This window comes from Hyla sarda, chromosome 12, assembly GCF_029499605.1.
Source record: "Hyla sarda isolate aHylSar1 chromosome 12, aHylSar1.hap1, whole genome shotgun sequence".
Classification (NCBI taxonomy): domain Eukaryota; kingdom Metazoa; phylum Chordata; class Amphibia; order Anura; family Hylidae; genus Hyla; species Hyla sarda.
The window spans coordinates 27364668-27384915 of record NC_079200.1 but is presented as its reverse complement, the minus strand read 5'-3'; the positions used below and the strand labels follow the sequence as shown (position 1 = coordinate 27384915).

The following is a 20248-nucleotide window of genomic DNA, read 5'->3' as shown; positions in this document are numbered from 1 at the left end:
CCCCCCAAAGTATTCAAAATGACATTCAGCCAGTGTATTAACCCGTTAGGTGTTTCACAGGAATAGCAGCAAATTGAAGGAGAAAATTCACAATCTTAATTTTTTACACTCGCATGTTCTTGTAGACCCAATTTTTGAATTTTTACAAGGGGTAAAAGGAGAAAATTTATACTTGTATTTGTAGCCCAATTTCTCTCGAGTAAGCACATACCTCATATGTCTATGTAAAGTTTTCAGCGAGCGCAGTAGAGGGCTCAGAAGGGAAGGAGCGACAAGGTGATTTTGGAGAGTACGTTTTTCTGAAATGGTTTTTGGGGGCGTGTTGCATTTAGGAAGCCCCTATGGTGCCAGGACAGCAAAAAATACCCACATGGCATACCATTTTGGAAACTAGACCCCTTGAGGAACGTAACAAGGAATAAAGTGAGCCTTAATAACCCACAGGAGTTTCACGACTTTTGCATACATAAAAAAAAAAAAAAAAAATCACTAAAATGTGTGTTTCCCCCCCAAATTTCACATTTTTGCAAGGGTTAATAGCAGAAAATACCCCCAAAATTTGTAACCCCATCTCTTCTAAGTATGGAGGTACCCCATAAGTTGACCTGAAGTGCACTACGGGCGAACTACAATGCTCAGAAAAGAAGGAGTCATATTTGGCTTTTTGAGAGCAAATTTTGCTCGGGGGGCATGTCGCATTTAGGAAGCCCCTATGGTGCCAGGACAGCAAAATAACCCCAACATAGCATACCATTTTAGAAACTAGACCCCTTGAGGAACGTAACAAGGGTACAGTGAGCATTTACCCCCCACTGGTGTCTGTCAGATCTTTGGAACAGTGGACTGTACGAAACTTTTAATTTGCACAGCCCACTGTTCCAAAGATCTGTCAGACACCAGTGGGGTGTAAATTCTCACTGCACCCCTCATTACATTCCGTGAGGGGTGTAGTTTCCGAAATGGGGTCACATGTGTTTTTTTTTGCGTTTGTCAAAACCGCTGTAACAATCAGCCACCCCTGTGCAAATCACCTGAAATGTACATGGCGCACTCTCCTTTCTGGGCCTTGTTGTGCGCCCCCAGAGCACTTTGCGCCCACAAATGGGGTATCTCTGTAGTCGGGAGAAATTGCATTACAAATTTTGCGGGGCTTTTTTCCCTTTTACCTCTTGTCAAAATGAAAAGTATAGAGCAACACCAGCATGTTAGTGTAAAAAATTTATTTTTTTACACTAACATGCTGGTGTAGACCCCAACTTCACCTTTTCATAAGGGGGTTAAAGGAGAAAAAGCCCCCCAAAATTTGTTAGTCAATTTCTCCAGAGTACGGCGATACCCCATATGTGGCCCTAAACTGTTGCCTTGAAATACTACAGGGCTCCAAAGTGAGAGCGCCATGTGCATTTGAGGCCTGAATTAGGGATTTGCATAGGGGTGGACATTGGGAATCACTGGCGTAGAATACCCCTGACAGAGTGCCTCCAGCTGCAACAGCTGGAGGCTCCATTTTGGAAACAGTGGCGTACCAGACATTTTTTTTTTTTATTGGGGAGGGGGGCTGTGTAGGGGTATGTGTATATGTAGTGTTTTTTAACTTTTTATTTTATTTTGTGTTATTGTAGTGTAGTGTTTTTAGGGTACAGTCACACGGGCGGAGGATTACAGCGAGTTTCCCGCTGCGAGTTTGAGCTGCCACGCAAAATTTGCTGCATCGCAAACTTGCAGCAACAGAGGGGGGGACCTCCAGCTGTTGCAAAACTACAACTACCAGCATGCACAGTCTATCAGTGCATGCTGGTAGTTATAGCTTTGCAACAGCTGGAGGCACACGGGTTGGGAAACACTGAGTTAGGAAACAGACAATGTTTCCCAACCAGTGTGCCTCCAGATGTTGCAAAACCACTACTCCCAAACATTCTCAGGCATGCTGGAAGAAGTAGTTCAGCAACATCTTTAGAGCCAGATGTTGCCGAACTACAACTCCCAGCATGCTTGGAGTTGTAGTTTTGCAACAACTGGAGGACTACAAGTTTGCAGACCACTAATACAGTGGTTCCCAATCTGTGCCCTTCCAGATGTTGCAGAACTACAACTAACAGTATGCCAAAACTGTCCAGGCATGCTGGGAGTTGTAGTTCTGCAACATCTGAAGGGCCAGATGTTACAGAACTACAACTCCCAGCATGCCTGGACAGTAAGGGCATGCTGAGGATGTGTAGTTTTGCAACATCTGGAAAGGCACAGTGGTCTCCAAACTGGACCTCCAGATGTTGCAAAACTGCAACTCCCAGCATGACCAGACGCCAAGGGCTGTCTGGGCATGCTGGGAGTTGTAGTATACAGGGTCCCATTACAGCAATGCATGTCGCTTTACGGCGACGTGCATTGCTGTGAAGGGCCCGACCGCGGCTGAAGAGGAACTCACCTGTCGTCGCCATCGCCGGGATTCGGGTCTTCAGGGACAAGATAAGTACCGGCCAGCACTCCCCCGTCCCCCGGTCTTCCTCCCGTCCTCTCCGGACTTCCAGGGGCTGGGCAGGGCGGGAGGAAGTAACGATTGGTCGGTTAGCTAACCGAAGAATCACAGGGGATAGGAGGAGGTGGCAGGCTTGCCACCTCGCTCCTATACTTCAGCATGGTCCTGGCTGTCTGTGACAACCGGGATCATGCAAAATTACCGGGCTGTCGGGTCCCAGAGGCCCGATCAGCCCGGTATCGCTGCAGATCGCAGGGGCGATTTCCCTTGTGATTTGCGACGATCGCCGACATGGGGGGCCTACATGGCCCCGCTCGGCGTTTGCCCTGGATGCCTGCTGAAGCATTTCAGCAGGCATCCGCTTCCGATCTCTGCCCGGCAGGGACCGGAAAACGCCAGGACGTACGGGGACGTCCTGGGTCCTTAAAGCCCAGGGTGCGGGGACGTCCCCGTACGTCCTGGGTCCTTAAGGGGTTAAAGTACCAGGAAGTCAGGGCGTACCCATACGCCCCTGGCCCTTAAGGGGTTAAAATTGCTTATCTGATTGCCCACGGCACTGACGCAGGGATGAGGTGAGCCAAGATGGCAGACGGAGGTCCCCTCAACTGCCTCCGTCCGTCTCCCGTGGCATTCTGCACTGATCTGCCTTCCTGCAGACGATCACCGATAATACTGATCAGTACTCTGCCCTAAACATAACACTGAACAGTCTTCACAATCTAATGATTGCTATAAATAGTCCCCTATGGGGGACTAAAAAAAGCTTAAAATAAACGTAAAAAGATAAAATAAAATAAAAAAATAGGGAAAAAAAAAAGACCCTTCCCCAAAAACGTTTTAAGTCACCCCTTTTCCCCCATATAAAGACAAGCGTAAAAAACGATAAACATATTTGATATTGTCGTGTGTGTAAATGTCGGAACTATAAAAATATAATGTTAATGTTAAAGGGGTTATCCAGGAAAAAACTTTTTTATATATCAACTGGCTCCAGAAAGTTAAACAGATTTGTAAATTACTTCTATAAAAAAAAAAATCTAAATCCTTTCAGTACTTATGAGCTTCTGAAGTTAAGGTTGTTCTTTTCTGTCTAAGTCCTCTCTGATGACATGTGTCTAGGGAACCGCCCAGCTTAGAAGCAAATCCCCATAGCAAACCTCTTCTAAACTGGGCGGTTCCCGAGGCAAGGATCCTGATCAGCTCTGCTGAGCTGCTGGTATTTTGGGCATTTTAGACACTGCAATCAACTTTGATTGTGGTGTCTTAAGGATTAAATGCCAGGTATCGGCCCAAACGCCGATATCCAGCATTAGTCACGGGTCCTGGCTGCTGATAGACGGGACCGAATAGATATGAAGCTCCCGAGCTTGCTCCATAGACCTGCCGTACGGCCGCTCCGTATATATACTGCGCCAGTTAAGGGGTTTAGGGCTCCTCCACTCCTCGTGCATTCAGCCGGCAGAATTTCACATGTCAGAAAAGCAGAACAACAATGCACAGTCTCAGACGGCAATGCAGTCAGGTGGAAATCTACCTACAAAATGGGCATGTCTATTATTTAGGCCATACTAGGAGGAAAACTTATCTTTAAGTTAAAAAAATAAGCTTTGTTATCCATTCATCATACTGTATTTTTCACTCTAAGACGCACCTAACCATAAGACGCACCTAGGTTTTAGAGGAGAACAAGAAATAAAAATTCTGAACCAAACCCCCTTGTGGCCAGCAGGACCCCCCTTGTGTCCAGCAGGACCCCCCCTTGTGGTTGCTTACCGGTACTTATCACTACCGCTGCCCTGTTCTGCCGTCTGCATAATGGAGCCTATGGAGGAGTATGTGACACACACGTCACTCTGCTTCCTCTGTAGCGTTACGCTGTGCGCAGGGGGGGAGGTGGAGTGACGTGTGTGTCACATGCTCCTCCATAAGACTCCATTATGCGGACAGGAGAACGGGGCATCGGTAGCAATCAGAGAACGGGGCAGCGGAGCACTTCGCCGTACAGACCCAGGAGCAGGTAAGCTTAGCAGCCTCCCCTGCACTTCGGCACACACATTTGCTCCATAAGACGCACAGACATTTCCTTCTCACTTTTGGGGGAGAAAAAGTGCGTCTTATGGAGCGAAAAATACGGTAATTCTCAATATCACTTTGTGAGAGTTTATTTTTGTGCAGTGATCTGTAGTTTTTATCGATACCATTTGTAATAAATATAACTTGTTCATGGCTTTTTATAGCTGGCTTCATAGGGTGTTATCAAAAGAAAACCCATTATTCTTGTATGGGGAATTTTTGCTACTTCGTATGTTTTTTTTTTTTCTTGTGAATTATCGCATCGCCTAAGACTCCACTCACCTTTTGAAACTTTACCCCTTCAGTCCTACTTGCCCCAAGAAAAATCGTTCAACATTGAGCACAAGTGTGAAGGGTTGTTGAGTCTACATAACAGGACACCAAATGCAAACCGGGATAATGCAAACTTCAGTAGAATGCACACTACACGAGACCCATACCTTGTTTTTGATCTCCACTGGCTACTTCTGAGAGATACCGGTAATAATCCCCCTTCATTTTCAGATAGAAAACCTTGCTTTCTGGTGGGGTTGCATTTGCAATCAGATGCTTGTCCAGCAGGTCCTGCAACAAAAAAGAAAAATGCTCAACAGTCAACAACATCCCTATTCAACATTAGGCCTCCAATGATAACACCAAATGCCTTCATGACTCCGCCCCCGTGTGATGTCACGCCCCCGCTATGCAAGTCTATGGGAGGGGGCGTGACGGCAGTCACGCCCCCTCCCAAAGACTTGCATAAGCTGGGGCAGGGGGTGATGTTAAACGGGGGCGGAATCGTGGCGTCACGATACTCCGGCCCCGTAGTCGGCTCCCGGCAATTTGTGAGCTGGCAGCGTGGCGTGCAGCTCAAAGAGGTGGGTGCCAAATGCAAGATTGCGGGGGTCCCCAGCGGCGGTCAGACATCTTATCCCCTATCCTTTAGATAGGGGATAAGATGTCTTTGGGCCAGAGTACCCCTTTAAATGAGAATGAAAGTAAAACTGAAAAGTTGTCCAGCACAGCAAAAATCTATGCTGTAAGCGAGAGCTCTCCTAAATTGTGGCCCTCAAGAGGTTTCAAAATTACAACTTGCAGCATGCGTGTAATTTCTAAGCCTGACACTTGGAATTTCCACAGTCAGGTAATGAAGGTTATACAACTGCTGAAGTAGTAATCAGGATGACAAACAATGCAGATGGTTTGTGCTCCAGGGTGCGTTCACACCAGCATATTTTCTTTCAGGGTACTGTCCTACATACCGCAAACGCAGCGTATTTCACGCTGTGCAAGTTTGTCAGTAGCAGCAGGGAAATGTGCTGCGTATTCTCAGATGACCATACACATAGGGGTAGCTGGCGTCAGCCCTGCGTTTTTCAGTGAAGATTCAGTGCGACTGTGACGCACGGCCCTCCCTCCAATCTTCACTGAAAACGCATGGCTGCCGCTGGCTAGCCCGGTGCATGTGATCATCTAAAAATATGCAGCGTATTTCCTTCTGCTACAGATAACTTTGCAAGCGTGAAGCGGTATGTGGGACTGTACCCTCAAACTCACAATGTGTTTGCTGCTGCCAGTTTGAAAGGTGCGGGCTCCTCACTGCAAATTGTCATCAGTAAAATATCTGCTGTGGAAAATCCTCCGCAGACTAGGGCTGGGTGGTATGACCAAATGTGTGTATCACGGTATATTTTTTAAACTTTTGGCAGTTCCACGGTATATAACGGTATTTCCTAGCCCCCCCTATTAATTATCAGCCCACATCCCCATCGGGGTAAATACATGTCACCGGCAAGCGCTGCCCTCCTCGTACTGTTTGCTGCGGCCGCCAGCGCTGACACTCTATACTGTGCGGTATCCCTATGCCCGGGCTGCAGAAGTTAAACCAAATAAACTTAAACGCACCTACGTCGACTCCTTACATGACAGTGGGCCCAGCCTTTCACCGGACGAGGAGGAACATCGCTGCGGCTGGTTATAGGCTGACAGTTGTCCGACATTCCCGTCCCCAGGAAACAAGGGAGGCCGGTATCGGACCAACGGGAGGTGAATTAAAGTTTCTTTTTGCAGCCCGGGCATAGGGATACCGCACAGTATAGAGTGTCAGCGCCGGTGGCCGCAACAAACAGGAGGACGAGGAGGGCAGCTCTGGGCTAATAATTAATTTGGGGGGGGGGGGGGGCAGAACAGGGCTCGCAGGTCATATAGGATTAGTTCCCCGATGTGGGGACAGCGCAGCACTGATCATTCCCGAGGGGGAGGGGAAAAACCGGTATTGTGGTATGGGAAAAATTCATATCGTGCAGCACAAAAATTTCGGTATGAACCGGTATACCGCCCAGCCCTACCGCAAACCCCATTGAACTCAATAGGTTCTGCGGCAGATTTTCAACAGCAGATAGTCTGCCGCGGACAGCCCACCCCATAATTTATTTATTTAATATATATATATATACACATATACACATATACATACACACACACACACACACACACACACACACACACATATATACACATATACACACACATACATACATATACACACACACGGTAGGTTTATGGTGGAGGCCATTTTGCCACAAACAATAGGAAGCTGCAGTCTGGAGAGATCTCATTGACTTCTATGGAAGAGAGTTTTCTAGGCATGCTCTGTGACGCACCATAAGTGGGCTGTATTGCGCTTGTCTAAAGCTGGACTTACTTTATCGTCTAATACTCTGAAATAAGGTTTTTGAATGGAAAGAGCCTGAATTTCACCTACTCTACGGGCTGAAGTGATGCCTACTAAGAACTCTGTCGTGATGGGAAGGAATTTCAAGGAAATAGAATCTCATGGTTCAAAGGGAGTTTTAGTCAGAGCCAAGAGGAACGTATATAAATTCCAAGGAGGAAGATAATTTTTTATTCTGGGTCTTAATCTGTCCGTAGCTTTAATAAACCAGGATATCCAGATATCCTCTCCTAGTTTAGTCTGATAGAGGGCACCTAGGGCTGAGACCTGTACTCTAAGAGTATTAGGAGAGAGGCCCAGATCAAACCCATCTTGGAGAAAGTCAAAAATTTTAGTGATATCAGGAGAATCAAAAGAAAAAGATGACCCACACCAAGATGCATATCTTTCCACACCATTGTGTACATTTTAGAGGTAGAAAGCTTACGACTTGCCAAGAGAGTTCTGATCACTCTGAGAATCCCTTCTTCTCTAGCAGGAACTTTTCAGAATCCATGCTGATAGACTGATGTTCTGAACCTGTCTGTGTAGAACTGGTCCCTGAGCGAGCAGGTCCTGGTAAGCAGGGAACATAATTGGCTTGTCCAGGCTCATGGACTGTAGGAGAGCAAACCAACCTCTTTTGGGCCAGAATAGAGCAACTAAGATTAGGGTGCACTTCTCTCGACTTAGCTTCTGTAAGACCCTGGGAATCACTGGAATAGGAGGGAAGGCATATGCTTGACTGAAGTTCCATGTCTGAGCTAAGGCATTTGTCACCCCTGGATAGTCTCTTGGATTGAGGGAATTTTTTTTCCAGTGTTTTCTGGTAGCGAATAAGTCGATCTGAGGGACACCCCATTTCTCTGTTATCCTGAAAGCCCAGTCTGCTAGACACCATTCCCCGGGATCTAGGGTCTGCCTGCTGAGAAAATCCGCCTGTAGATTCCACCCGTAGGTGTACAGCTGTTATGGATAAGATTCTGTTTTCTGCCCAAGAAAAAGTGTTCTTTGCTATGGACTGTAGATGACTGTGCCTGGGGCCTCCCTGATGGCGGATAAAGGACACTGTCGTGGCATTGTCGGAGTGAAGAAGAATGTGTCTGCCTCTGTAAGATAGTTCTAGGTGTTGGAGAGACATCCATATGGCTAGAAGCTCCCTTAAGTTTGAGGATTTCTGTACAGGTCCCCATCTGCCCTGAACTGCATGATCCACTTGTGCTCCCCAACCCCACGTGCTGGCATCTGTGGTAATGATTAGGGGATCCTCCTGCAAACAATGAACCCCCTGACTCATGTTTTCCTGGAAGTGCCACAAAGCTAGAAGAAGGTATTTTACCTTTAGGGGAATGAGTACTTTCTTATCCAGAGAAAATTGGGATTTGTCCAATACTGATAGGAGCCATTTTTGTAGTGGTCTTGAGTGAAATTAGACCCATATAACTGACAGGATGCAAGAAGTCAGGTGACCCAGCATGGACATTGCAGAACGGATCGAGCAAAATCTCCTTAAACAAAACTGACACTAACTGTTGAATCTTCAACTTCTTTGCTGGTGGGAGGAAAGATTGTTGAAGGTTCGTATTTAAGAGGACTCCTAGAAATTGTTTCACTGGACTGGGAGAGCGATCTGATTTTTCCAAATTGAGTATAATCTGAATGGTCCTGGGAATGTGTCAACAAATACAATGGATTAACACCCAGCTGTTGGCTGTCTGGGCATGCTGGGAGTTGTAGTTATGCAACAGCTGGAGGTACCCTGGTTTGGAAACACTGCTGCAGAGGGAGAGCAGCATACAGGAAGACTGGCAGAGGCAGAGTCCCGGCCAGGCTTCATGTGACATCATGCCTGCCGGGACCCGCCTCCTTCCCCCCCTCAGAAAGACAGTGCTCCTGAGCTAATGAAGAGGGATAAAAAAAAGGTATTTCCACAGCGTTTTAAACCTCAATAAACACAGGGATAGGCATAGTTAGAGTAACGGACAGATGGGGAGTGGGATCAGGGAAAGTTAAGTTGATGACAGGTACTCTTTAAGCTACTTTAGCAATAGGAACGTCTACTTTAGGGATAGTGTCTCAATATACAGAAACCTAATCCTAAGGAAAGGATCAGAAAAACAACTGTAGATAGGCATGGATAAAGACCACATTGACCTCAGTACTCACGGATCCCAGATTCTGCAGCGTCTCACCCTCTGGGCCTTTCGCTTGAGCAGACATCCTGGGCTCTGGAAGCTCCATACAGCGAGCTGAATGAAGCTCAGGATGCTAGACTAAGGATCCTTTAATAGAGGACCCTGTCTACGCTCCGGAAGCGACCCTGCGATTTGAATTGCTTGCCCCTGATTCCTATAGGGCAGGGCGGAGCATGTGACGCCTGCCCTATATGACTGGACCCCAGGCGGAACTGACCCCACGGAAGTAAGGTCAGACTCCATCCGGCAGCGCACAGCTCAGCAGAGATCGTTCCACGGAACCAAAATGAAGGCCCCCTGCGACACTGAAGACAGCAAGGGAGCGGAAGAGAAGTCAGCGCCCTGATCCGCTCCCTATCGCCCCCACTTTGCATCAGCCCGTCTGGACGCTGCAGCAGTAGGTAAAAATAACATTAAAAAAACTGTCAAGCAGGATAGTCTCCCGCATCTCTCAGGTTGCCTGCCCGGATCGGGACAGGGAAAAACACTGGGAGGGGAGAGGAAGGGGAGGGTCTTTTAACCTCTTCGTGTTTTTCCCTGTCCAATCAGGCAGAGGCAATCTCAGGGTTCTGTCGTGGAGATAACCAGAGAAATGCCATAAGCAGAGGTGTATATGGAAACTCCCCCTCTAGCAGATACCGTGTGGTATACAAGGAATGATCTCCTCCCTACCAGGAGCAGATGGAGTTGTTGGAGAAATCTGAATAAAGAACTAACTCTCTGCAGCCAGAGGTAAATTATATATCACAAAAGGATTATATATAGATACGACATCCAGCTAAACGTTCATTGAGAAGGAGAGAAGTGACCCTGCTGCGGATCATACTAGTTGTATATTAAGACCAAATGTAATAGAAAACAACGCTATTTAAAGATGCAGAGAACAAGTATTTCTATAGCAACCATAAAATGCACAGATTAACCCTTTGTATGCCAGGTTGTGTTCGTTATATCAGGGCTTAGAGTGTGCCTAACGTTTTGGAATAAAAAATAAAAAACCTTTTGAGGTGTCAGAGAAAAAACAAACATTTGACCGGTTGGGGTCCGAGAGTTCACAACGAGCAGGCAGAGAAGCACTTGGCTGAGCACTTCTCTCCCGCTTTCTGCACCAGCGACCAGACACAACCCCATAGACTTACATTGCAAGCTTGTCTCTTGTCTCTGTTCCGCTTGTGTGGAACAGAGCGGGGAGAGAATGTTTAGCATGGACTTCTCTTGGCATGTTCAACATTTTTGACATGCCTCTACAACATGTGCCTAATAATAGTATTTGATTCACCATTGTTAGCACATGTACAGAGAGCAACTGGGTATGTTTGATCATTTAGCGAGTAAGTTAAAGGGGTAGTCCAGTGAAAAACAACTTCTCCCCTTTCCACAGGATAGGGAGGTGTGTGCAGCCTCAGCCTACCATACACTGAACCTCTCTCTGCTGCTCATAGCAGGTGGGTGGGAGTTGGCATAGCAGAGCTGCAATGATTGCTGGGAGATATAGGCATGAGGAGAGAAGTATGGCAAAGAATATCAAGCAGCCAGTCAAGACAACAGAGGACACAGGAGCCATGCATATCAGGCCGGAAGGTTTACAGCAAAAATATCCAGGCAGTGTGGTGGCAGCGTTTTTATATGTACTTCCCCGGAGTACCCCCTTTAAGATATACAGCCTCATGACTAAGACCAGAAGATAGCAATGCATAGAAAATAGACTGAGGGGGATACACTTATTGTCTATCCTGGATAGGCCACCATAGGCCGGATAACCCCTTAGGGACAATTTTAAAGGGGTATTCCAGGCCAAAACTTTTTTTCTTTTTTTGATATATCAACTGGCTCCGGAAAGTTTAACAGATTTGTAAATAACTTCTATTAAAAAATCTTAATCCTGCCAATAGTTATTAGCTTCTGAAGTTTTCTGTCTAACTGCTCAATGATGATGTCACGTCCCGGGAGTTGTGCATGATGGGAGAATATCCCTTGCATTATGGGAGAATATCCCCATAGAAACTGCACAGCTCCCGGGACGTGAGTCATCAGAAAGCAGTTAGACACAAAACAACAACTCAACTTCAGAAGCTAATAACTATTGGAAGGATTAAGATTTTTTAATAGAAGTAATTTACAAATCTGTTTAACTTTCCGGAGCCAGTTGAAATATATATAAAAAAAAAAAAAGTTTTGGCCTGGATAACCCCTTTAACCTTAAGGACCCTTTTTTGCAATTCTGACCACTGTCAATTTAAGCATTAATAACTCTGGGATGCTTTTACCTTTTATTCTGATTCAGTGATTGTTTTTTTGTGTCATTCTACTCTAACATAGTGGTAAATTTATGTTGTTACATACTCTTGGAATTTTAAGAAAATTTGGCATTTTTTGGAAACTTTCTGCTTGTAAGGAAAATGGACATTCCAAATAAATTATATATTGATTCACAAATACAATAGGTCTACTTTATGTTGACATCATAAAGTTGACATGTTTTTATTTTTTGAAGACATTAGGGGGCTTCAAAGCATAGCAGCAATTTAAAAAATTTTCACGAAAAATTCAAAATCTGAATTTTTCAGGGACCAGTTAAGTTTGATGTGGATTTGAGGGGCTTTTCTGTGAGAAATACCCCATAAATGTCCCCATTATAGAAACTGGAACCCTCAAAGTATTCAAAATGACATTCAGAAAGTGTGTTAACCCTTTAGGTGTTTCACAGGAACAGCAGCAAAGTGGAGGAGAAAAATCTAAATCCATTTTTACACTAACATGTTCATGTAGCCCCATTTTTATTTTTTTAAATTTTTACAAGAGTTATAAGGAGTAAAAGCCCCACAAAATTTGTTACCCAATATCACTCGAGTGAGGAAATACTTCACATGTGGACGTAAAGTGCTTTGCGGGCGCACAACATGGCTCAAGACGGAAAAAGCAACTGTGGGATTTTGGAGGGCAAACTTTGCTGAAATGTTTTTTGAAGGGCATGTTGCATTTAGGAAGCCCCTATGGTGCCCGAACAGCAAAAAAATAACTAATAAAAAACACATATGGCTCACTATTTGGTAAACTACACCTCTTAAGGAACGTAACAAGGGGTATAGTGAGCCTTAATACCTCACAGGTGTTTGACAGGTTTGCGTTGAAGTTGGACATGAAAATGAAAAATTTTTCATTTTCACATGGGACAATGGACCCCAAAATGTGAAGCCCAATTTGTCCCGAGTAAGGAAATACCCCATATGTGGACGTAAAGTGCTCTGCTGGCACACTACATGTCTCCGAACAGAAGGCGCGCCCATTGGGCTTTTGGAGAAAGAATTTGTTTGGAATGGAAGTCGGGGGCCATGTGTGTTTACAAAGACCCCCTTTGTGCCAGAACAGTGGGACCCCCCCCCCCCTATTTCAGAAATTACACCCCTCACGGAATGTGATAAGGGGTGCAGTGAGCATTTACACCCCACTAGCGTTTGACAGATCTTTGGAACAGTGGGCCATGCAAATGAAAAATAAAATTTTTCATTTTCATGGACCACTGTTCAAAAAAATCTGTCAGACACCTGTGAGGCATAAATGATAACTGTACCCCATATTACATTCCGTGAGGGGTGTAGTTTCCAAAAATGGGTTCACAGCAAAAAACCCGTGCCCGTCCACTGTTCTGGCACCATGGGGGCTTTGTAAATGCACAAGGCCTTAAATACCAGCTAAATTCTCTCTCCAAAAGCCCAATAGCACTCCTCCTCTCATGAGCATTGTAGTTCGCCAGCAGAGAACTTTATGGGGTATTTATATACTCAGAAGAAATTGGGCTACAATTTGCAACGGGTCTTTTTCTCTTATTACCCCATGTGAAAATAAATTTGGGGTAACACCAGCATTTTTGTGAAAAAAAAAAAATCAAAAATTTCATCATCCAACTTTAATGAAAATTTGTCAAACACCTGTAGTGTGTTAAGGTGCACTATACACCTTGTTACGTTCCGTGAGGGGTGTAGTTTGCAAAATGGGGGTCAGATGTGACTGATTTGCGCGCGTTTATGTCAGAATCGCATTAGCCACCTCTGTGCAAATCACCAATTTAGGCCCCAAATTTACATGTTGCATGAGCCCTGTTGTATTTCCTTACTCAGGAGAAATTGCGTTACAAATTTTGGGGGTCGGTTTTTCCTTTTATCTCTTGTGAAAATGAAAAGTATGGGACAACACCAGCATGTTAGTGTAAATATTTTTATTTTTTTTACACTAACATACTGGAGTAGACCCCAACTTTTCTATTTCATAAGGGGTAAAAGGAGAAGAAAAAAAGTTCCCTCAAAATTTGTAACGCAATTTCTCCCGAGTACAGAAATACCTCATACGTGGCCCTAAACTGTTGCTTTGAAATACGACAGGGCTCTGCAGTGAGAGAGCACCATGCGCATTTGAGGCCTAAATTAGGGATTTGCACAGGGGCGGACCCGGATGCAAGAGTTACAATTGCCTCCGACACCACAAATCCCAAATTGCCGCAGCTCAAACTTGCAGCGGAACACTCACTGTAAACCCCTGCACGTGTGAATGTACCCAGTACATTGACATGGGGCGGGTGCACAAACCTCTCCAGCAGTTGAAAAACTACAACTCTAAGCATGGACTGAGACCGTGCATGCTGGGAGCTGTAGTTATGCAACAGCTGGAGGCACGCAACCACAACTCCCAGCAGGCCGAGACAGCAGTTTGAAGTCCGTGCATGCTGGGAGTTGTAGTTATGCAACATATGGAGGACCACAGTTTAGAGACCACTGCACAGTGATCTCCAAACTGTGGCCCTCCAGATGTAGCACAACTATAAAATCCCAGCATGCCCACACAGCCATTTGCTGTCTGGGAATGCTGGGACTTGTAGTTTTGCAAGATCTAAAGGGCCACAGCTTAGAGACTCTAAACTGTGGTCCTCCAGGCCACTTACCCAGATCGCTGCCGCTGAAGTTCTTAGCCGCCATGACATCATCATCGTCGCCGCCTGGACCTGGATCGGGTGAGCTCCACCGTTCCCCCACTCTGCCCGGACACCCATGGGTGGGCAGAGCGGAGGAACTGAACTTTAACCCACACCGCCCCCCTTCTGAGATTGGTCGGTCACTTCTGACCGATCAATCGCAGGGATAGGAGTGGTGGCACCCCTGCCACCTCACTTCTATCCCTTCAGGGGGACAGGGGCTGTGTAGGACAGCCCCGATTCCCCTTACTTTCCCCTTACACCCGTATGACCAGGAACCGCCGCAAATCGCTGATCTGAATTGTCCAGCGATTTGCTGCGATCGACGATATGGGGGGGGTCCTCAGGACCCCCTTAGTGATGTCACGGGATGCCTGCTGAAATGCTCAGGGCGTACAGGTATGCCCTGAGTCCTTAAGGATTGGGGATGCAGGACGTATGCATACGCCCTGCATCCCCAAGAGGTTAAACAAGTCTAAGATCCCACATCAAGATTATTCTCTAGGTGAGCGTTTTCAAACCAGTGTGCCTCCAGCTGTACAAACCAGTGTGCCTCCAGCTGTACAAACCAGTGTGCCTCCAGCTGTACAAACCAGTGTGCCTCCAGCAGGCGATTAAGCATTAAATTAGCCCATTTAAGCTAGAAGGCTAAAATGTACTCAGTTACAAATAAACACAACTGCATTCTACTATGAAATAAAGAGATTTCAATATCATAAAGGGATGGCATATTACTCAAATAGGCCACTACTATGATTGTGGGAGTCCAACCCTTGGGTTATTGATAGAACTGATTCGAGCGGTCTCTTGCAGAACCTATTGAAGACTTAATGGGGGTCTATCTGATTTCGGTTTTGTTTTTTTTGCAGTATTTAAGTGGAGAAAAAAAAACAGCTTACAGTATTTTTTTCTTTGCTCGTGTCCTGCTATTTTGACGGATTCTGCCAACGGGGAACTTTGTATGCCACTCCAGGGCATATGTGGATGAGCCCAACTCCTATTACTTTCAGTTTATTTCAAAGTGCTACACTGACTATACAGGAAGGTCTCCCATATAGTGGCCCTAAGGTAAGGGGTTGCTAAAAATTAGCTATTGTATTCAAAAGAAACAAAACAAAAAAAAAAAAAACGTAAACCTAAGATTGTTCCCTTTGTTATCACAGCTGGGCATATTACCAAAACATCTGTGCAGATTTCCGTCAGCTCTGCCTCTATCTTCTCACGGTATTCTCGTGCCATCTGCTGCCTCTTCTCATTTCCCTCAGTCTTCGACTCGATGCTGGAGACCACGCGCCAAGAGGATCGGCGGGCACCTACAACGTTTTTATAGGCAACAGAGAGCAGGTTCCTTTCCTCATTGGAGAGCTCGCCTCCCTGCTCAGTCACAGCTTTCATGGCAGCAGCCATGTCGTCATAGCGCTCAGCCTGTTCAGCCAGTTTGGCCTTCTGTACCAGTTCACTCTTGTCCATGATTAAATCTATTGGAAACAAAAAGACAGGAGAAGGCATTATAAACATGTCTTTGTCAATTTGGCATTATATTATATATTTTTTTACTACTTCGCCAAAGTGTAAGACTGTCACAAATAGCCCGATACAATACTACACCTTACGGGTGAATCTCGGAGGTACAAGTCAGGAGGATACTGTAGACCAGTTAGTGCTGGTATGAACCGGATACCGTTTTTTTTTTCTCCCACGGTATGGATTTTTGCCCATACCGCTATACCGGTCGGGCCCCTCCCCCACCCTCCGAATCAATAAAAAATTAAACTTACCCGTAATGGGGGTGGTCCGGGCCATCCATCCTTCCTTTAGTGTCCGGCGGCATTCCGGGTGGAGGGTGAACCGGTCCGGGCTGTCCTTCTCCTGGGGTCCTCTTCTCCACTCCGGGCAGGCTCCGGCCTAGTACGCTGCATAGACGCCGCAACGTCAGGTGCGTAGCTGCGCACGAACGTCACTGCGCAGCGGCGTCTATGCAGCGTTACTAGGCCGGAGCCTGTCCGGAGTGGAGAAGAGGACCCCTGGAGAAGGACAGCCCGGACCGGTTCACCCTCCACCCGGAATGCCACCGGACACTACAGGAAGGATGGATGGCCCGGACCCTCCACCCGGAATGCCGCCGGACACTACAGGACGGATGGATGGCCCGGACCACATTCCCGGACGGTCCCTGCAGCAACTGGGAAGGCGAGTCAGGGTTCTGGGATGGACAGGGGTCTGTACAATATACTATACCTACAGTAGGCCCTCCAGCTGTTGAGGCCCTCCAGCTGTTGCAAAACTACAACTCCCAGCATGCCCGGACAGCCAACGGCTGTCCGGGCATGCTGGGAGTAGTAGTTTTGCAACAGCTGGAGGCACCCTTAGTTGGGAAACACTGACCTATACTATACACTACAATATAGCCCAACATGCTGGGAGTTGTAGTTTTGCAACAGCTGGAGGCTGTAGGGTTGTTTGTTACATCTATTTGAAAGGGTACTCCACTGCCCCAGTGTTCAGATCATTTAGTTCCAAAAACCCATTTAGTTCCACTACACCACCTCACAGCAAATCTCAATGTAAAAAAATAAATAAATAAATACCGTGATACTTTAGAAAAATACTGTGATACTCATTTTTGGTCATATCGCCCAGCACCAAGACCAGTTGTCTTCAACCTGCGGACCTCCAGATGTTGCAAAACTACAACTCCCAGCATGCCCGGACAGCCGTTGGCTGTCCGGGCATGCTGGGAGTTGTAGTTTTGCAACATTTGGAGGTCCGCAGGTTGAAGACCACTGCTGTAGACTGTATTCTAAGAACACATTTGACAAATGCACCAAACACCACCTTACAGTGCATTTTGTAATGTAATGTCTGTAGAAGCTGCTTTCCGGCTTCTAACCACTAGGGGCAGCACTAATACTAGATAACATAAAAACCATGCCACACTTATCTAGTGAGAAATATCCTGACCATTCTGTTATATACAGAAGTAAGCAGGTTAAACGTGTACTTCCTAAAAAGATGATCATAAAACCCATTGTTTTGTAATAAAATCTAGTGTAAGCTTACATTTACATTGCAGTGTAGACAGCATGCTGTGTCCGAGAGCAGGATGGCCCTGAAAACATCCAGGTCACGTGACAAAGCTGGGACAGAATGTGCTATGCGCGCACTTCTACCGGGGTTTGGACACTCAAAACCCAACCAATCAAAACTTTTAACAAGTCTATACAACATATTAAAAGTTATTTTTCTAACAGTGCCCATTTAAAGGGGTACTCTGCACCCCTAGACATCTTATCCCCTATCCATAGTATAGGGGATATGATGTCGGATCGCGGGGGTCCCGCTGCTGGGGACCCCCTGGATCTCGGCTGCAGCACCCACCTGTACGGCTTCCACCTCACACCAGCAATGCTGGAGGCTTTGGATCCCGACCACAATGGCGGAAGTGCGTGACGTCACGACTCCGTCCCGTGTGACGTATCGTCCCACCCCTCAATGCAAGTCTATGGGAGGTCCATCACGCCCCCTCCCATAGACTTGCATTGAGGGGGCGGGGCGGAGTGACATCACGCTCTTCCACCATTGTGGTCGGGATCCGAAGCCTCCAGCATTGCAGGTGTGAGGTGGAAGCCGTACAGGTGGGTGCTGCATCAGAGAACCCGGGGGTCCCCAGCAGCGGGACCCCTGTGACCTGACATCTTATCCCCTATCCTTTGGATAGGGGACAAGGTGTCTAGGGGTGCGGAGTACCCCTTTAAGCACCTCTCTCCCTGGGTCGCTGCAATCTTCATCAAATTTCTCTCTCTCTATATCTATATATCTCTCAACTGGCTCAAGAAAGTTAAATAGATGTGTAAATTACTTCTATTAAAAATATCTTAATCCTTTCAGCACTTATGAGCTGCTGAAGTTGAGTTGTTCTTTTCTGTCTAAGTGCTCTCTGATGACCCCTGTCTAGGGAACTCTCCAGAGTAGAAGCAAATCCCATATCAAACCTCTTCTACTCTGCTGACATCTCTGCTTGTCTCGGGAACTGCACAGAGTAGAAGAGGTTTGCTATGGGGATTTGCTTCTACTCTGGACAGTTCCCGAGACACGTGTCATCAGAGAGCACTTAGACAGAAAAGAACATCTCAACTTCAGCAGCTCATAAGTACTGAAAGGATTAATATTTTTTAATAGAAGTCATTTACAAATCTGTTTAACTTTCCTGAGCAGTTTGATATATAAAAAAAAATAAGTTTTTTCCTGGAATACCCCTTTAAAAGGGGTACTCCACCCTAAGACATGTTATCCGTGACTGAGTCACGCCCCCTCCCATAGACTTACATTGAGGGGGCGGGGTGTGACATCAGGATACAGGTGGGTGCTGTATGAGAGATTGCGGGGGTCCCCAGTGTCGGGACCCCCGCTATTAGACATCTTATCCCCTATGCTTTGGAAAGGGGATAAGATTTCTTAGGGCCGGAGTACCCGTTTAATTAAAAATCCCAGAATACCCCTTTAAGGGGGTTAAGGGATTGGGAAATTTTTTTGGCTAAATATCTTTCATTTCGGAAAAGATTCTGTAAATCAAAACATTTAAAAATCAATACATGAAGCATAAGATTTGCTCTTACAATAGGCAAGGATTGTGTGTGGATCTGCTCATGTGAGACAATGGATATGTATGGATCAGAAGTTATTAGCCGGATGGCCCTGAGAGGATTTATTGGTGACAGGTCGACAATTACAGTCATCAGGCACCAGAAGGCCACATAGGGGATAGAGTAAGAACCTATAGCACATGATGTGCCTCCGCTGCCAATATGGTGACATATGTATGGAAAAGTGACTGGAGGAAGTGTCACATATTACAAGGATCATGTCACAAATCACCACAAGGGTCATTGCCCTCTGCAGCTTCCTTGTCTCCCTTGGCTAAAACCAGGAAGCAGTAGATTGTAATGGAATGCGCAGTGAATAGGAATAGAATAAGGCTGGGTTCACACTACGATTTGTAACTACAGTTCCCGTATACGGCTGGGAGGAGGGGGGTGGGGCTTAATCGCGGCGCCCGCACTCAGCCGTATTCGGGAACCGTATTTAATGCATGTCTATGAGCCGACCGGAGTGAACCGCAGCCTCCGGTCGGCTGCTTTTTCGGCCGTATGCCGTTTCCCGACCGCAGGCAAAAACGTTGGTCGACCGCGTTTTTTTGCCTACGGTCGGGAAACCGCATACGGCCGAAAACGCAGCCGACCGGAGGCTGCGGTTCACTCCGGTCGGCTCATAGACATGCATTAAATACGGTTCCCGAATACAGCTGAGTGCGGGTGCCGCGATTAAGCCCCGCCCACCCCTCCTCCCAGCCGTATACGGGAACCGTAGTTACAAATCGTAGTGTGAACCCAGCCTAAGGATTTTTTTTGGGGGGGGGTCATGTTAGTAGCTAATGTTATAGACTACCTGTCATGATATGGTTACATTTTACAATCCTCCCAGTTCACTGCCTCCCCCCCCCCCCCCCCCTCCATCATCATGATAAACCACCCCTGCCTTTATTTCTATTATTTCTTCATTTTCTATTTGGTTTGATATTGCTATTTATTTTCTAGCTGTACAAAAGTGTTACAAAAATAAAAATACACTCACCTGCCCCAATCCCGGCCACTGCTGTTTCGATGGCACCTAATAACCAATGCTCCCAATGTTTAATTGTGACTGACCGAAGAAGGTCACTGATGAACCCAATCCAGTGGTCCCTCAAGTTACAATATTAATTGATTCCAGGGCGACCATTGTATGTTGAAACCATTGTGTGTTGAGACCATAACTCTATGGAAACCTGGTAATTGGTTCTGAAGCCA

At 46.3% G+C, this 20248-nt stretch overlaps 1 protein-coding gene across 4 annotated transcripts in view; it reads right to left on the bottom strand.

Moving 5' to 3' along the window:
• The window catches only part of YWHAB (tyrosine 3-monooxygenase/tryptophan 5-monooxygenase activation protein beta), a 45157-nt gene that overhangs the window by 10207 nt on the left and 14702 nt on the right, over window positions 1–20248 (bottom strand). For all 4 annotated transcript variants that reach the window (XM_056548511.1, XM_056548513.1, XM_056548510.1 and 1 more), the window contains 2 exons: window positions 15579–15880; window positions 4990–5113 (listed from right to left, as the gene is read on the bottom strand). In XM_056548511.1, the coding sequence (XP_056404486.1) occupies window positions 4990–5113; window positions 15579–15880 (426 nt within the window). The remainder of the gene's footprint in view (window positions 1–4989; window positions 5114–15578; window positions 15881–20248) is intronic.